The 12552-nt window shown below is 48.2% G+C and overlaps 2 protein-coding genes across 3 annotated transcripts in view; one reads left to right on the forward strand and one right to left on the reverse strand.

Moving 5' to 3' along the window:
- The first annotated feature begins 223 nt into the window (after nt 1–223).
- nub1 (negative regulator of ubiquitin-like proteins 1) lies at nt 224–9668 on the forward strand. Of its 2 annotated transcripts, none has more exons than XM_030398147.1 (15): nt 224–376; nt 1288–1407; nt 1489–1656; nt 1819–1883; nt 2006–2070; nt 2265–2432; nt 2514–2602; nt 2777–2883; nt 6793–6979; nt 7106–7213; nt 7385–7537; nt 7620–7766; nt 7909–7986; nt 8413–8617; nt 9045–9668. In XM_030398147.1, exons 2-15 carry the CDS (start codon nt 1288–1290, stop codon nt 9185–9187), a joined length of 1803 nt encoding a protein of 600 aa, XP_030254007.1. In that variant the 5' UTR covers nt 224–376; the 3' UTR covers nt 9188–9668. The 2 variants fall into 2 exon arrangements, with proteins under 2 accessions (XP_030254007.1, XP_030254008.1); XM_030398148.1 differs by lacking the exon at nt 224–376 and having other exon boundaries at nt 9045–9198; nt 9259–9668.
- A 2065-nt stretch (nt 9669–11733) lies between these two features.
- Nucleotides 11734–12552, reverse strand: part of LOC115569844 (histone-lysine N-methyltransferase 2C-like) — a 68130-nt gene continuing 67311 nt past the window's right edge. Inside the window, exon 68 of the mRNA XM_030398008.1 lies at nt 11734–11886. Coding sequence (XP_030253868.1) covers nt 11734–11886 — 153 coding nt within the window. The remainder of the gene's footprint in view (nt 11887–12552) is intronic.

Here is a 12552-nt window from a genome sequence, read left to right on the forward strand (position 1 = left end):
TTTGATTAATTTAAATATATGCTGTTTACACCTGCAGGATTCTTTCCTCAACATGTTTCCGGATCTTGGTGACATACTCGCTGCGTCACTTTTTGATCCTCGTGCAGCGCCGTCGCCGACCGAAGATCGTCTGTTCCTGCGAAGACGCGTCTCATTGGCTGTGACGCAGCCGCCGAGCTGTTCGCGTGTTTTGGTCTGACGTCGGTTCCGTTAACGGGATCTTGAAACGTGCTCAGAGTGAGACCTCCTGCCTGCGTCATCACCTCCTTCCGAGAAACGATAAATGTACCAAAACAAGCTGAAGTGGACGCGAACGTGGATCTAACGGCTCTGTGTGACCGCGCGGCTGTTTGTCATCGTGTCCTGTGACGTCCAGGTGAGAGACGGAGAGGTTTAACACCGTCAGAGAGCGGAGAGACGAGTGAGAGCAGCGGAACCAGCCGGGAAACACCAGAGTACCGTGGACCGGAACGTTACTGTGACTGTCAGGGTTAGCTAGCTGTTAGCACTGAGAATAACACAAGAACTGCGTCACTCACTCTCAATCAGCCTGGCCTCATTAATGTCTCTAATTAAACACGTTAATGTCAGCTGACGTCAGAAGATGACGTACTGAAGCGTCCTGTCGGATTATTACAGAGAATTAATTCAGAACAAAGCTTCAGAAGTGCCGACAGTGATTAACACAGCTGACGTCACAGCTAAAGAGCACGAGACAAGCTTTTATTAATTAGGTGTTATTACATACTGCAAACAATTAAACTGATGATCCAGAGATTTTATTGGACAACTCTGAAGTTTGAGGAAACAACGAGAATGACACAGTAATGACCAAAGTCCGTATGTACGGTGGCCCCGAGGGTCAGAATGTCGCAGGTATAAATATAATAAGATATGAAGTATAAAGTATTTCAGAAAATAAATTCAGTTAAGAGAAATGTTGCCTGTTCTTCAGTGTTCATACTAGTGTTCATCCAGCGCCACAGACACTGGCTCCTGCATCTCCCATAATGCATCTGGATAGTGTTTGTCATCTGTAGCTCCTGCAGAGGCAGCAAAGACCCCAGAACAGTCCACGCATCATCACTCATCACTAACGAGCTTTAATTCAAATACATGCTTTTACATTTTACAAAATAGTGCAAAGAAACAAATTGAGACAGGAAATAAAATTTAACTTTTTAGAGACAATCATCATAAAAGTGTTCATGAACATAAAGACTGTAGATAAAGGAAGTGATCTCCTCTGGTCTGACTCTGTGGTTCTGTGGTTCTGGTTCTTCTCAGATGATGGAGGAGCAGAACACGGAGGCGAAGCTGAAGAACCAGCTGAAGCAGGAGAAGATCCAGCTGTGGAACCCTCCATACACCGACGACGACAACCAGCCGGGCCAGCAGCACATGCAGGTCAGCTGGAGCCTGAACACAACCTCATATCATCATTCACTCTGTTGTGGTTCTGATCCGTTTGTCCGTCTGTGTTATCAGGAGCTGGCGGAGCGTTACGCCCCCCTGCTGTGTCTGCCGTCGGAGGAGGTAGGCGCCGCTCTGGAGTCGATCAGAGTTCAGGCGGTGAAGCGAGGAAAAGGAAACAAGACGTTCAGGGAGACGAACGTGGCGTCGCTGGAGCTGCTGCTGCCCAGAGACAGCAAGAAGGTGACGAGTGCAGCCGACGACACGAGAAAAGAAACCAGGAAATATTCACATTTGAAATCGTGTCTGGTGTTTTATCGTCACAACAGATATTTAAGAAATGAAACAGGAAGTTCTTCATCTGTCGCTGATGGAGGAAATGATGACGTGTTTGTTTGTTTTCAGGATCCAAAGACAAAGAACCACCTGGAGACGAGGCTGGACGTGCTGGTTCAGGAGGTGGTGGACAGGTACACACACACACACACGCACGCACACACACACACACACACACACACACACACACACACACACACACACACACACGCACACACACAGCTGTCACTGACCATGTGTTGATGTTGTGCTGTAGGATTGCGGAGGACTACGGCCTCAAACACATCAAACTGATCCTCAACGGGAAAACTCTGTGTGTAGGTGAGTTCAGACGTCTGCAGGTAAACCACAGGAAGTGCTTCATATGTCAAAATAACATCATAAAGCTCACAGGTGTGTCATCCAGAGATTCTGAGTCTCAGTTCTGCTTGTGTGGGTTTATTCCGGGTTCTCCGGTTTAAGTTTAATTCTCTGATCAGTTCTGGACTGAGCGCTGCCCACTGTGTGTGTTTCAGACCGGCGTCTGGACGAGCAGGGTGTGAAGAACCACAGTAAGATGATGGTGCTGAAGGTGAGCGACGCCGAGTTGAAACAACAGCTGAGTGAGGAAGAGGAGAAGAAGAAGAACCAGAACGAGAGCGTCCAGAGGACCCAGAAAGGCTTCCAGATCCTGTCTGAGAGAGGTACTGCAGTTAAACCATCTGGTTTAAAGTCCACCATGTTTCTCAGCTCTTATCATGAACTGATCTGTGTGTGTGTGTCAGACGGCAGTGAGGATCCAGACACCACTCCCTTCCTGGAGATCGCCGACCAGAGAGGAAACCCGCTGACGATCCCTCACAAGGAGAAGAAGGTAGAACCAGAAGTCTAAAGATGTGATAAAAACATCAGGAGTTTGTGGAGCGATGATAAGGAGACTGAAACCTTCCTCACCTGAATTCACAGAAATGTTGATTTTCATCATTTGACCTTGACTGGAACTGTGTGTCCTTTTCTTCTTCTGTGGTTTTATTGTGTGTGTGGTCAGGCTCTGATCCTGGCCATGGGCTTCCATGAGAAAGGTCGCTCGCTGATGAAGAAGAAACAGTTCGACAACGCTCTGTGTCACCTGCTGCAGGCCGACCAACAGTTCAAGTACTGACATCACACTCTGACATCACGCTCTGACATCACACTCTGACATCACGCTCTGACATCACCCTCTGACATCACGCTCTGACATCACCCTCTGACATCACGCTCTGACATCACGCTCTGACATCACCCTCTGACATCACCCTCTGACATCACGCTCTGACATCACGCTCTGACATCACCCTCTGACATCACGCCTCTGACATCACCCTCTGACATCACGCTCTGACATCACCCTCTGACATCACCCTCTGACATCACCCTCTGACATCACCCTCTGACATCACCCTCTGACATCACCCTCTGACATCACGCTCTGACATCACCCTCTGACATCACCCTCTGACATCACGCTCTGACATCACGCTCTGACATCTCCCTCTGACATCTCCCTCTGACATCACGCTCTGACATCACAACATCACGCTCTGACATCACGCTCTGACATCACAACGTCACGCTCTGACATCACGCTCTGACATCACGCTCTGACATCACAACGTCACACTCTGACATCACGCTCTGACATCACAACGTCATGCTCTGACATCACCCTCTGACATCACCCTCTGACATCACGCTCTGACATCACCCTCTGACATCACGCTCTGACATCACCCTCTGACATCACGCTCTGACATCACGCTCTGACATCACGCTCTGACATCTCCCTCTGACATCTCCCTCTGACATCACGCTCTGACATCACAACGTCACGCTCTGACATCACCCTCTGACATCACCCTCTGACATCACGCTCTGACATCACCCTCTGACATCACGCTCTGACATCACGCTCTGAGATCTCCCTCTGACATCTCCCTCTGACATCACCCTCTGACATCACGCTCTGACATCACAACGTCACGCTCTGACATCACGCTCTGACATCACGCTCTGACATCACAACGTCACGCTCTGACATCACGCTCTGACATCACAACATCACACTCTGACATCACGCTCTGACATCACAACGTCACGCTCTGACATCACGCTCTGACATCACGCTCTGACATCACGCTCAAACATCACGCTCTGACATCACGCTCTGACATCACGCTCTGACATCACGCTCTGACATCACACTCAAACATCACGCTCTGACATCACGCTCTGACATCACAACGTCACACTCTGACATCACGCTCTGACATCACAACGTCACGCTCTGACATCACGCTCTGACATCACAACGTCACACTCTGACATCACGCTCTGACATCACGCTCTGACATCACAACGTCACGCTCTGACATCACAACGTCACGCTCTGACATCACGCTCTGACATCACACTCAAACATCACGCTCTGACATCACGCTCTGACATCACGCTCTGACATCACAACGTCACACTCTGACATCACGCTCTGACATCACAACGTCACGCTCTGACATCACGCTCTGACATCACGCTCTGACATCACGCTCTGACATCACGCTCTGACATCACACTCAAACATCACGCTCTGACATCACGCTCTGACATCACAACGTCACGCTCTGACATCACGCTCTGACATCACGCTCTGACATCACAACGTCACACTCTGACATCACGCTCTGACATCACAACGTCACACTCTGACATCACGCTCTGACATCACGCTCAAACATCACGCTCTGACATCACGCTCTGACATCACAACGTCACGCTCTGACATCACGCTCTGACATCACGCTCTGACATCACAACGTCACACTCTGACATCACGCTCTGACATCACAACGTCACACTCTGACATCACGCTCTGACATCACACTCAAACATCACGCTCTGACATCACGCTCTGACATCACAACGTCACACTCTGACATCACGCTCTGACATCACACTCAAATATCACGCTCTGACATCACGCTCTGACATCACAACGTCACGCTCTGACATCACGCTCTGACATCACAACGTCACACTCTGACATCACGCTCTGACATCACAACGTCACACTCTGACATCACGCTCTGACATCACAACGTCACACTCTGACATCACGCTCTGACATCACACTCAAACATCACGCTCTGACATCACGCTCTGACATCACAACATCACGCTCTGACATCACAACGTCACGCTCTGACATCACGCTCTGACATCACACTCTGACATCACGCTCTGACATCACAACGTCACGCTCTGACATCACGCTCTGACATCACACTCAAACATCACGCTCTTACATCACGCTCTGACATCACAACGTCACGCTCTGACATCACGCTCTGACATCACAACGTCACCCTCTGACATCACGCTCTGATATCACGCTCTGATATCACGCTCTGACATCACGCTCTGACGTCACGCTCTGACATCACGCTCTGACGTCACGCTCTGACATCACAACGTCACGCTCTGACATCACGCTCTGACATCACACTCAAACATCACGCTCTTACATCACGCTCTGACATCACAACGTCACGCTCTGACATCACGCTCTGACATCACAACGTCACCCTCTGACATCACGCTCTGATATCACGCTCTGATATCACGCTCTGACATCACGCTCTGACATCACGCTCTGACATCACGCTCTGACATCACAACGTCACGCTCTGACATCACAACGTCACGCTCTGACATCACAACGTCACGCTCTGACATCACGCTCTGACATCACACTCTGACATCACGCTCTGACATCACAACGTCACGCTCTGACATCACGCTCTGACATCACAACGTCACCCTCTGACATCACGCTCTGATATCACGCTCTGATATCACGCTCTGACATCACGCTCTGACATCACGCTCTGACATCACAACGTCACGCTCTGACATCACGCTCTGACATCACAACGTCACACTCTGACATCACGCTCTGACATCACACTCAAACATCACGCTCTGACATCACGCTCTGACATCACAACGTCACGCTCTGACATCACAACGTCACGCTCTGACATCACGCTCTGACATCACACTCTGACATCACGCTCTGACATCACAACGTCACGCTCTGACATCACGCTCTGACATCACACTCAAACATCACGCTCTTACATCATGCTCTGACATCACAACGTCACGCTCTGACATCACGCTCTGACATCACAACGTCACCCTCTGACATCACGCTCTGATATCACGCTCTGATATCACGCTCTGACATCACGCTCTGACATCACGCTCTGACATCACGCTCTGACATCACAACGTCACGCTCTGACATCACGCTCTGACATCACAACGTCACACTCTGACATCACGCTCTGACATCACACTCAAACATCACGCTCTGACATCACGCTCTGACATCACAACGTCACACTCTGACATCACGCTCTGACATCACAACGTCACGCTCTGACATCACGCTCTGACATCACGCTCTGACATCACACTCTGACATCACGCTCTGACATCACGCTCTGACATCACACTCAAACATCACGCTCTTACATCACGCTCTGACATCACAACGTCACGCTCTGACATCACGCTCTGACATCACAACGTCACCCTCTGACATCACGCTCTGACGTCACGCTCTGACGTCACGCTCTGACGTCACGCTCTGACGTCACCCTCTGACGTCACCCTCTGACATCACCCTCTGACATCATGCTTCATCTATGAATGAGTCCTGAAACTCAGAGATCAGCATGCTACATTAGCGTGTTAGCACTTCCTGTCCCCTCTGAAAGTCTGTGAGTGTGTTGAATGTGTTTTCAGTTAAATGTGTGAAATAAGGTGTGTGGTTACTGCAGGCTTGATGAGCAGAACCTGAAGGATCAGAACCTCCAGGTTACTTTCTGTAATAATCCAGAGTCCAGTAGAATAATCTCACAGAGGAACCGGAGCCATGCTACCTTCAGGGTTAGCCTGCAGAACCTGCAGCAGTCCTTTAGGAACATGTTGTACTAACCGCGCTGTGATCGTGTGTTGCAGTAAGTGCGGCTCGGCGCTGCTCGGCTCGGTGGATAACTACGCCGTCCTGCAGCTGGACATCGTGTGGTGCTACCGGGCCCTGGAGGCTCTGTCCTGTCTGGACGACGGCAAGAACCGACTGCAGAGAGCCGAGGACTGTTTCCTGAAGTGTTACGGAGAACAGCAGGAGAGGCTGCGCATGATCAAGGTGACACACACACACACACACACACACACACACACACACACACAGTTAAATCATCAGACACAATTATTATTTATTTATTTATTCCTTTTTTTTTTAATTAATACGTGTGTGTGTGTGTGTTGTCAGGGTAACACAGGCAGGGAGGAGGTGCTGTTCCTCCGGCTCTACCTCCTCCAGAGTCTCCTCTCCTACCTGGAAGGAAACGACGCTCAGGCTCGACACCAACTGTCCAAAGTAACTGATCCTGCTGACGGATCCTTTGTTTGTTTATAATTAGAAAGATGATAATTGTGATTTATAGTTAAAGCAACAGTTCAGTTCAGATTGAATGGTAGAAAAGTAGCTTAGCTTAGCATAAAGACTGTAAGCGGGTGTAACAGTTAGCGTGGCCGTGCTGTGTGACAGGTGGAGTCTCTGTACAGCCGTCTGAGTCCCGACTCGGAGAAAATGACTCAGCTGATGTCGCTCGGCTTCACCGAGAGAGAAGCTCGACTCGGACTGAGAGCCTGTCAGGGAGACGTGCAGGAGGCCGCCATCCACATCAGCAACCAGAGACAGGTGACACACACACACACACACACACACACACACACACACACTGATGTGAGCGCTGACAGACTGGTGTGTTTGTGTGGATCAGGAGCGAGAGGAGCTGAAGCAGAGGGAGAGGAGGAAGAGGAGCAGGAGGATGGAGGTCATCTCCACCCTCACAGAGCTCGGATACTCCAGGAGAGACGCTGCCAGAGCTCTGCACCTCGCCGACGGAGACGTGGACAGAGCTTGTGCAGTCAGTACCTGTCTGTCTGTCTGTTTGTCTGTGTGTGTGTCTGTCTGTCTGTCTGTGTGTGTGTGTGTGTGTGTGTCTCATCACCATCTTACAGTTAGTGTGTGTGTGTGTGTGTGTGTGTGTGTGTGTGTGTGGTCCTCAGATCCTGCTGGACTCCAGTCAGGCTGCTCTGCTGACCAACAACAACACAGAAGGTGTCGGTCCAGAGAAGGTGGAGCAGGTATACACTCTACATGTTCATCCGTCTGTCACACTGTCAGCAAAGCCTCACGACTTCTGACCAATCAGATCCCTGGAAACACTGAGTCATCACTCCTACAGGAGCCTGGCAGGGACAAACAGTTCACAGTGGAGCTCTGTTGTGTCTTCATCAGAAACAGGAAGTGATTCTGTCTGCAGCACAATAAACATCTTATAGAGCAAAGAATATTAAATATGAATTGTTCTTATGAAGGCATCATCAGAAAACAACGCCTGACACTGTGAAAACATTTGATGCATTCTGCTTCTCTAACATGGAAACAGAACGTCTGAAATACATCCAGGTGTTTCTGTCTCGTTTGCATATTAAAACATAACATAAGAATGTGAGTGAGTACTGAGCTGATAATCAGAGAGCTGATGGTGTGACCTCCTCTGTGCTCAGCTGCTGTACCTGGGCTTTGAGCGGGAGGTGTCTGAAGCAGCGCTCAGACTGACGGGTGGAGACGTCCAGTCGGCCACTCAGCTGCTGCTGGACAACCAGGGCGTCCTGTCCCCGGAGCTCCTGTCAGTGTCCCCGCCCTCCACCTCCTCCTCCACCACACCCTCGCCCTCCTCTGAGGAGCCCAGCACCTCCTCCAACTCCACAGGTAGGGCCCAGCTGACCTCTACAGAGCAGGTGGGCAACATTACACCAGACTCCATTCAAAAAGCACAGGATTTACAATTCAGGAAACGTGTCCCTTTATTTGTTTTACTGCAAAACTCCAGAGATGTTTTGTGGACCACAGAACCGGCTGGCGGGACAGACAACAGAACCAGATGTAGATGAATCCGCCTCTGAAAATAGTCCCCAACAAAACCTGTTTTCTTTAGTTTTTTAAGATTTATGTCTTCAGTGGGAACCAATGAGCCACAGACAGGAAGTCAGACGGCGTTAAGAGACGGACCAGCGAATCATATTGAGCCTGAACTTTAGATTTATTCATTCAAAAATATAAATATAATATAACAGCAGACTGTTGGAAGAAGCAGTTAATAATGAATGATTAATACTCACCTGGTGTTTGTCCTCAGAGGACAACGAGCTGGTGAACGAGGTTCTGGAGGACATCTCCCGTCACGAGGAGGACTACCTGGACCTGACGCTGGAGGAGGAGAGCCAGCTCATCACCGCCATGAAGACCTACCTGAACCGAGGGCCCACACACACCGTGTGACACACACACAGACACACACACACAACCACACACACAGACACACACACACACACACACACACACACACACACACACACACACACACACACACAGACACACACACACACAGTATAACCCATTTAAAACAGCAATAAACTTGATTTTGTGTTATTTCAAAGACTGAACAGTGAAGTGCCAAAGCTGAGACGACACCTGAAGACGTGGCGCCTCGTCCTCCTCACCGGGTCTCCCTGTCGTCCTTCCTGTAAATCTGTTTCTGAGTTTTGTTGTCGAGACAAATGTTCAGTTGACATTTTAAACTGGAGCAGAAGAAGAAGCAGCTGCTTGTTATTATTTCTAGTTTCCTTGATGAGATCCTGAGTTCAGAGGTGAAAGCACAGGAAGTGTCGACGTTGAAGAGCTGCTGCTCTCGTTGTGTTCGCTGACTGTGACGTGGTTTCATGTCATGTTGATGTTGAGTTAATAAAGAAACTGAACGCTTGTTTGACTTCATCTGTCTGTTGAAGCTGCACCGTGTACTCCATTACTTTATCTAACGCTTCAGTTACTGTTCACACAAGTTACAGCATGAAGAGTGTATTAATCATGTTCAGTGGAGTGGCACAATTAAATAACAGAGACCAAGAATAAGAATGGATAGTAATAAATAAATAAGTGGCACATTAAGTTAGAATGTTACAAAGAGTGGCTGCCACTGTCCGTGTTCAAGAGCTTAACTGCAGCTGGGATAAAAGAACTGCCGACCTATTTGTCCTCCTGATAGGTGCTATAAGACGGCGGCCGAAGGCATCGCCGTGGACTCAGAGGACAGGATGTGGCAATACTGGGAAATTATTTCTTTAGCTTTCTGAACCACCTGCCTCTCCCACGAGGACCCCGAGTCTCTCTGCTGGACGCCAGTTATTTAGAACAGACCTCTACGATGCTGCAGAGGCTGTTTTTGTCTCTTACAGTCGGGCCACCAAACCAGCAGATGAAGGAAACAGTTCAAATGCTCTTGATAAAAGACTGATAAAACATACACAAACTTACAGACTGTAAGAGTTCAGCTTTCTTAGTAAGTGGATTCTCTGCTGGCCTCGTTTGACAATGGACTCAGTATTTTCATCAAACTTCAACTGTGAATTGAAAACAGTGCCTAAGTACTTGTAAGTTTCAACAAGTTCAACCTTGTTCCCATGAATTGTACTTGCCGTAGGTTTTCCACCATTTGTTCTAAAATCAGTGACAAGCTCTTTGGTTTTGTTCACATTAAGATCGAGGAAATGTTCATCACACCAGCTAAGAAAGTCTGGCAGGGCAGTACCGTGGTCCGACTCTGACCCGTGAGGAGAGTCAGAAGTGCTGTGTGTTCTGAGAATCTCACCAGGTAGCTGCCCTCTTTGTGAGACCTGCAACTGTCTGTATGCAAAATAAAAAGAAGGGGAGATAAAACACAACCCTGTGGGGAGCCTGTATCTGACACCACAACATCTGACAGCTCCGTCAACTAAAACCTGCTGCTTCCTATCAGTTCAAAAGTTTAAAAGCAACAATAAGAACTGATCAGGTGAATTAAAACATGTGCTTGCATCTTGTTAAAAGCTGAAGAGAAGTCAGCAAATAAAAGTCTCATGTGATTTTGGCTTCTCCAAGTGCTTGTAGATTTTTGATGAGGTGAGGAGTTTAGCATCCTCCACCACTTCTCCAGTTTGATATGCAAACTGTAAGGAGTCTAATTCGTCATAAGCTAAAGAGACAATCTCATCTTTCACGATTTTCTCAAAGATTTTCATAATAAGTGACGTAAGAGCGACAGGCCTAAACTCACTTAGCTGCTCAGGAGTTTTTATTTTGGGGATTGGAATTATTGTTGAGCTTTTCCAAACTGAAGGACGCTGACAGTGATTGACACACATCTGAAGTGTAGAGAAAACTTTGTATGAAGGAACCAACAGTGTGTTTCTGCTGACACTCACACTGAAGTGAAACGTGTGTCTGATAGAAGCAGTGTTAGGGCCAGAACCCCCGGAAAAAAGCCGTCACAAGAAAAAAAAAGTCAGGCAAAAAAATTAATGAATTTAGAAAATATCTGTACTGTAGTCGATGGCCATGGCTGCCTCTACAGACGCGTTGATTAAGCGGTACTTCAGATTCGGCTGTAATAATAAGACATTCTCTCTCTTCTGGCTCATAAACACGGTGGTGAAAGGTATTAGGACGCTAAAGAGACTGTGTCGGAAACTTGGTTTGTTCAGGAGGATAAACCATACAAACGTGGAGGAGGTTCATACAGAATGACACACAGCTGGGACGGGGCAGATGCAGGAGCACTGGTGGTTGCACCTGCGTGTGATCCAGACAGGTGTGTTGCATCACAAGATACAATAAGGCAACTGATCAAGTTGTTTGATCCTGTCGGTGTGGAGCTCAGACAGAGAAGCAGACACACCGCACCAGAGGCCCTAACGCGCTGCGGCATATGGATTCCTATGACAAGCTGAAGCCATATGGCGTTGCCATAAGTGGCTGTTGATATGATACATTTATCAGTTATGAATACAGTTTCACCACTTCAGAAAATCACCTTCACACTCCACAGACGTCCGGCCGGCCGCTGTCATGGAGCCGTCAGTCGCTTTGTTGTGATGCTCAAGCATCTGCAGTTTGTTTTTGCTGGCCCTAATACTCCTGCGTAGTCTGATCAGACTGAAGATTATCTGCAGAAAATCAAACTTTGTTCTTTTATGATTCAGAGAACAAGTCAAACAATCAGGAGACAAACACGCATCTTAATGTAAACACGTAATCTGTGTGTGATTACACAATATTTAGATGTTTTATTGTAATATTACATTTTTAATATTACATTAGAATTAAACAAACACATACATTATATTATAAATCATTGCACTGATAAAACACTCCTCTGCGTTCATGTTTACTGACTAACGGGTACTGTCTCTTTAAATGTTTAACTCCTCCTCCTCCTCCGCGTGTGTGTGTGTGTGTGTGTGTGTGTGTGTGTGATGATGGCCGCTCTCTCTCCTCTCCACCTGGGCTTTGACTTCAGCACTCAGCAGGTAAATAAACTCTTTATTTAATTCACCCGCACGTCTCACGCAGCCACGCGCTCCACGCACGTGGCTGCGTGCGCACAGAGGAGCCGCGGGTCCTCGCGCAGACCCGGAAGGATCGTGTTCGAGTCGTTAGTGCTGCGGTTCTGATGGACTCTGAACCGAAACACTCAACTCAGAGTGTGATGATGAAACTGCGTGTTCTCAGTGTGTGTACAAGTACACACTCTGTACTCAGTGTGTGCACAAGTACTCTGTACTCAGCATGTGTGTACAAGTACTCTGTACTCAGCTTGTGTGCACAAGTAC

This window comes from Sparus aurata, chromosome 19 (genome assembly GCF_900880675.1).
Source record: "Sparus aurata chromosome 19, fSpaAur1.1, whole genome shotgun sequence".
Taxonomy (NCBI): Eukaryota; Metazoa; Chordata; class Actinopteri; order Spariformes; family Sparidae; genus Sparus; species Sparus aurata.

What these genes read in the sequence shown, in the direction of transcription:
- nub1 (XM_030398147.1), top strand. Translation starts at nt 1,288, where the DNA reads ATGATGGAGGAGCAGAACACGGAGGCGAAGCTGAAGAACCAGCTGAAG. An exon ending in CGGGCCAGCAGCACATGCAG is followed by an intron (nt 1,408 to 1,488) that starts GTCAGCTGGAGC and finishes CTGTGTTATCAG; the next exon opens with GAGCTGGCGGAGCGTTACGC. An exon ending in TCCCTCACAAGGAGAAGAAG is followed by an intron (nt 2,603 to 2,776) that starts GTAGAACCAGAA and finishes GTGTGTGGTCAG; the next exon opens with GCTCTGATCCTGGCCATGGG.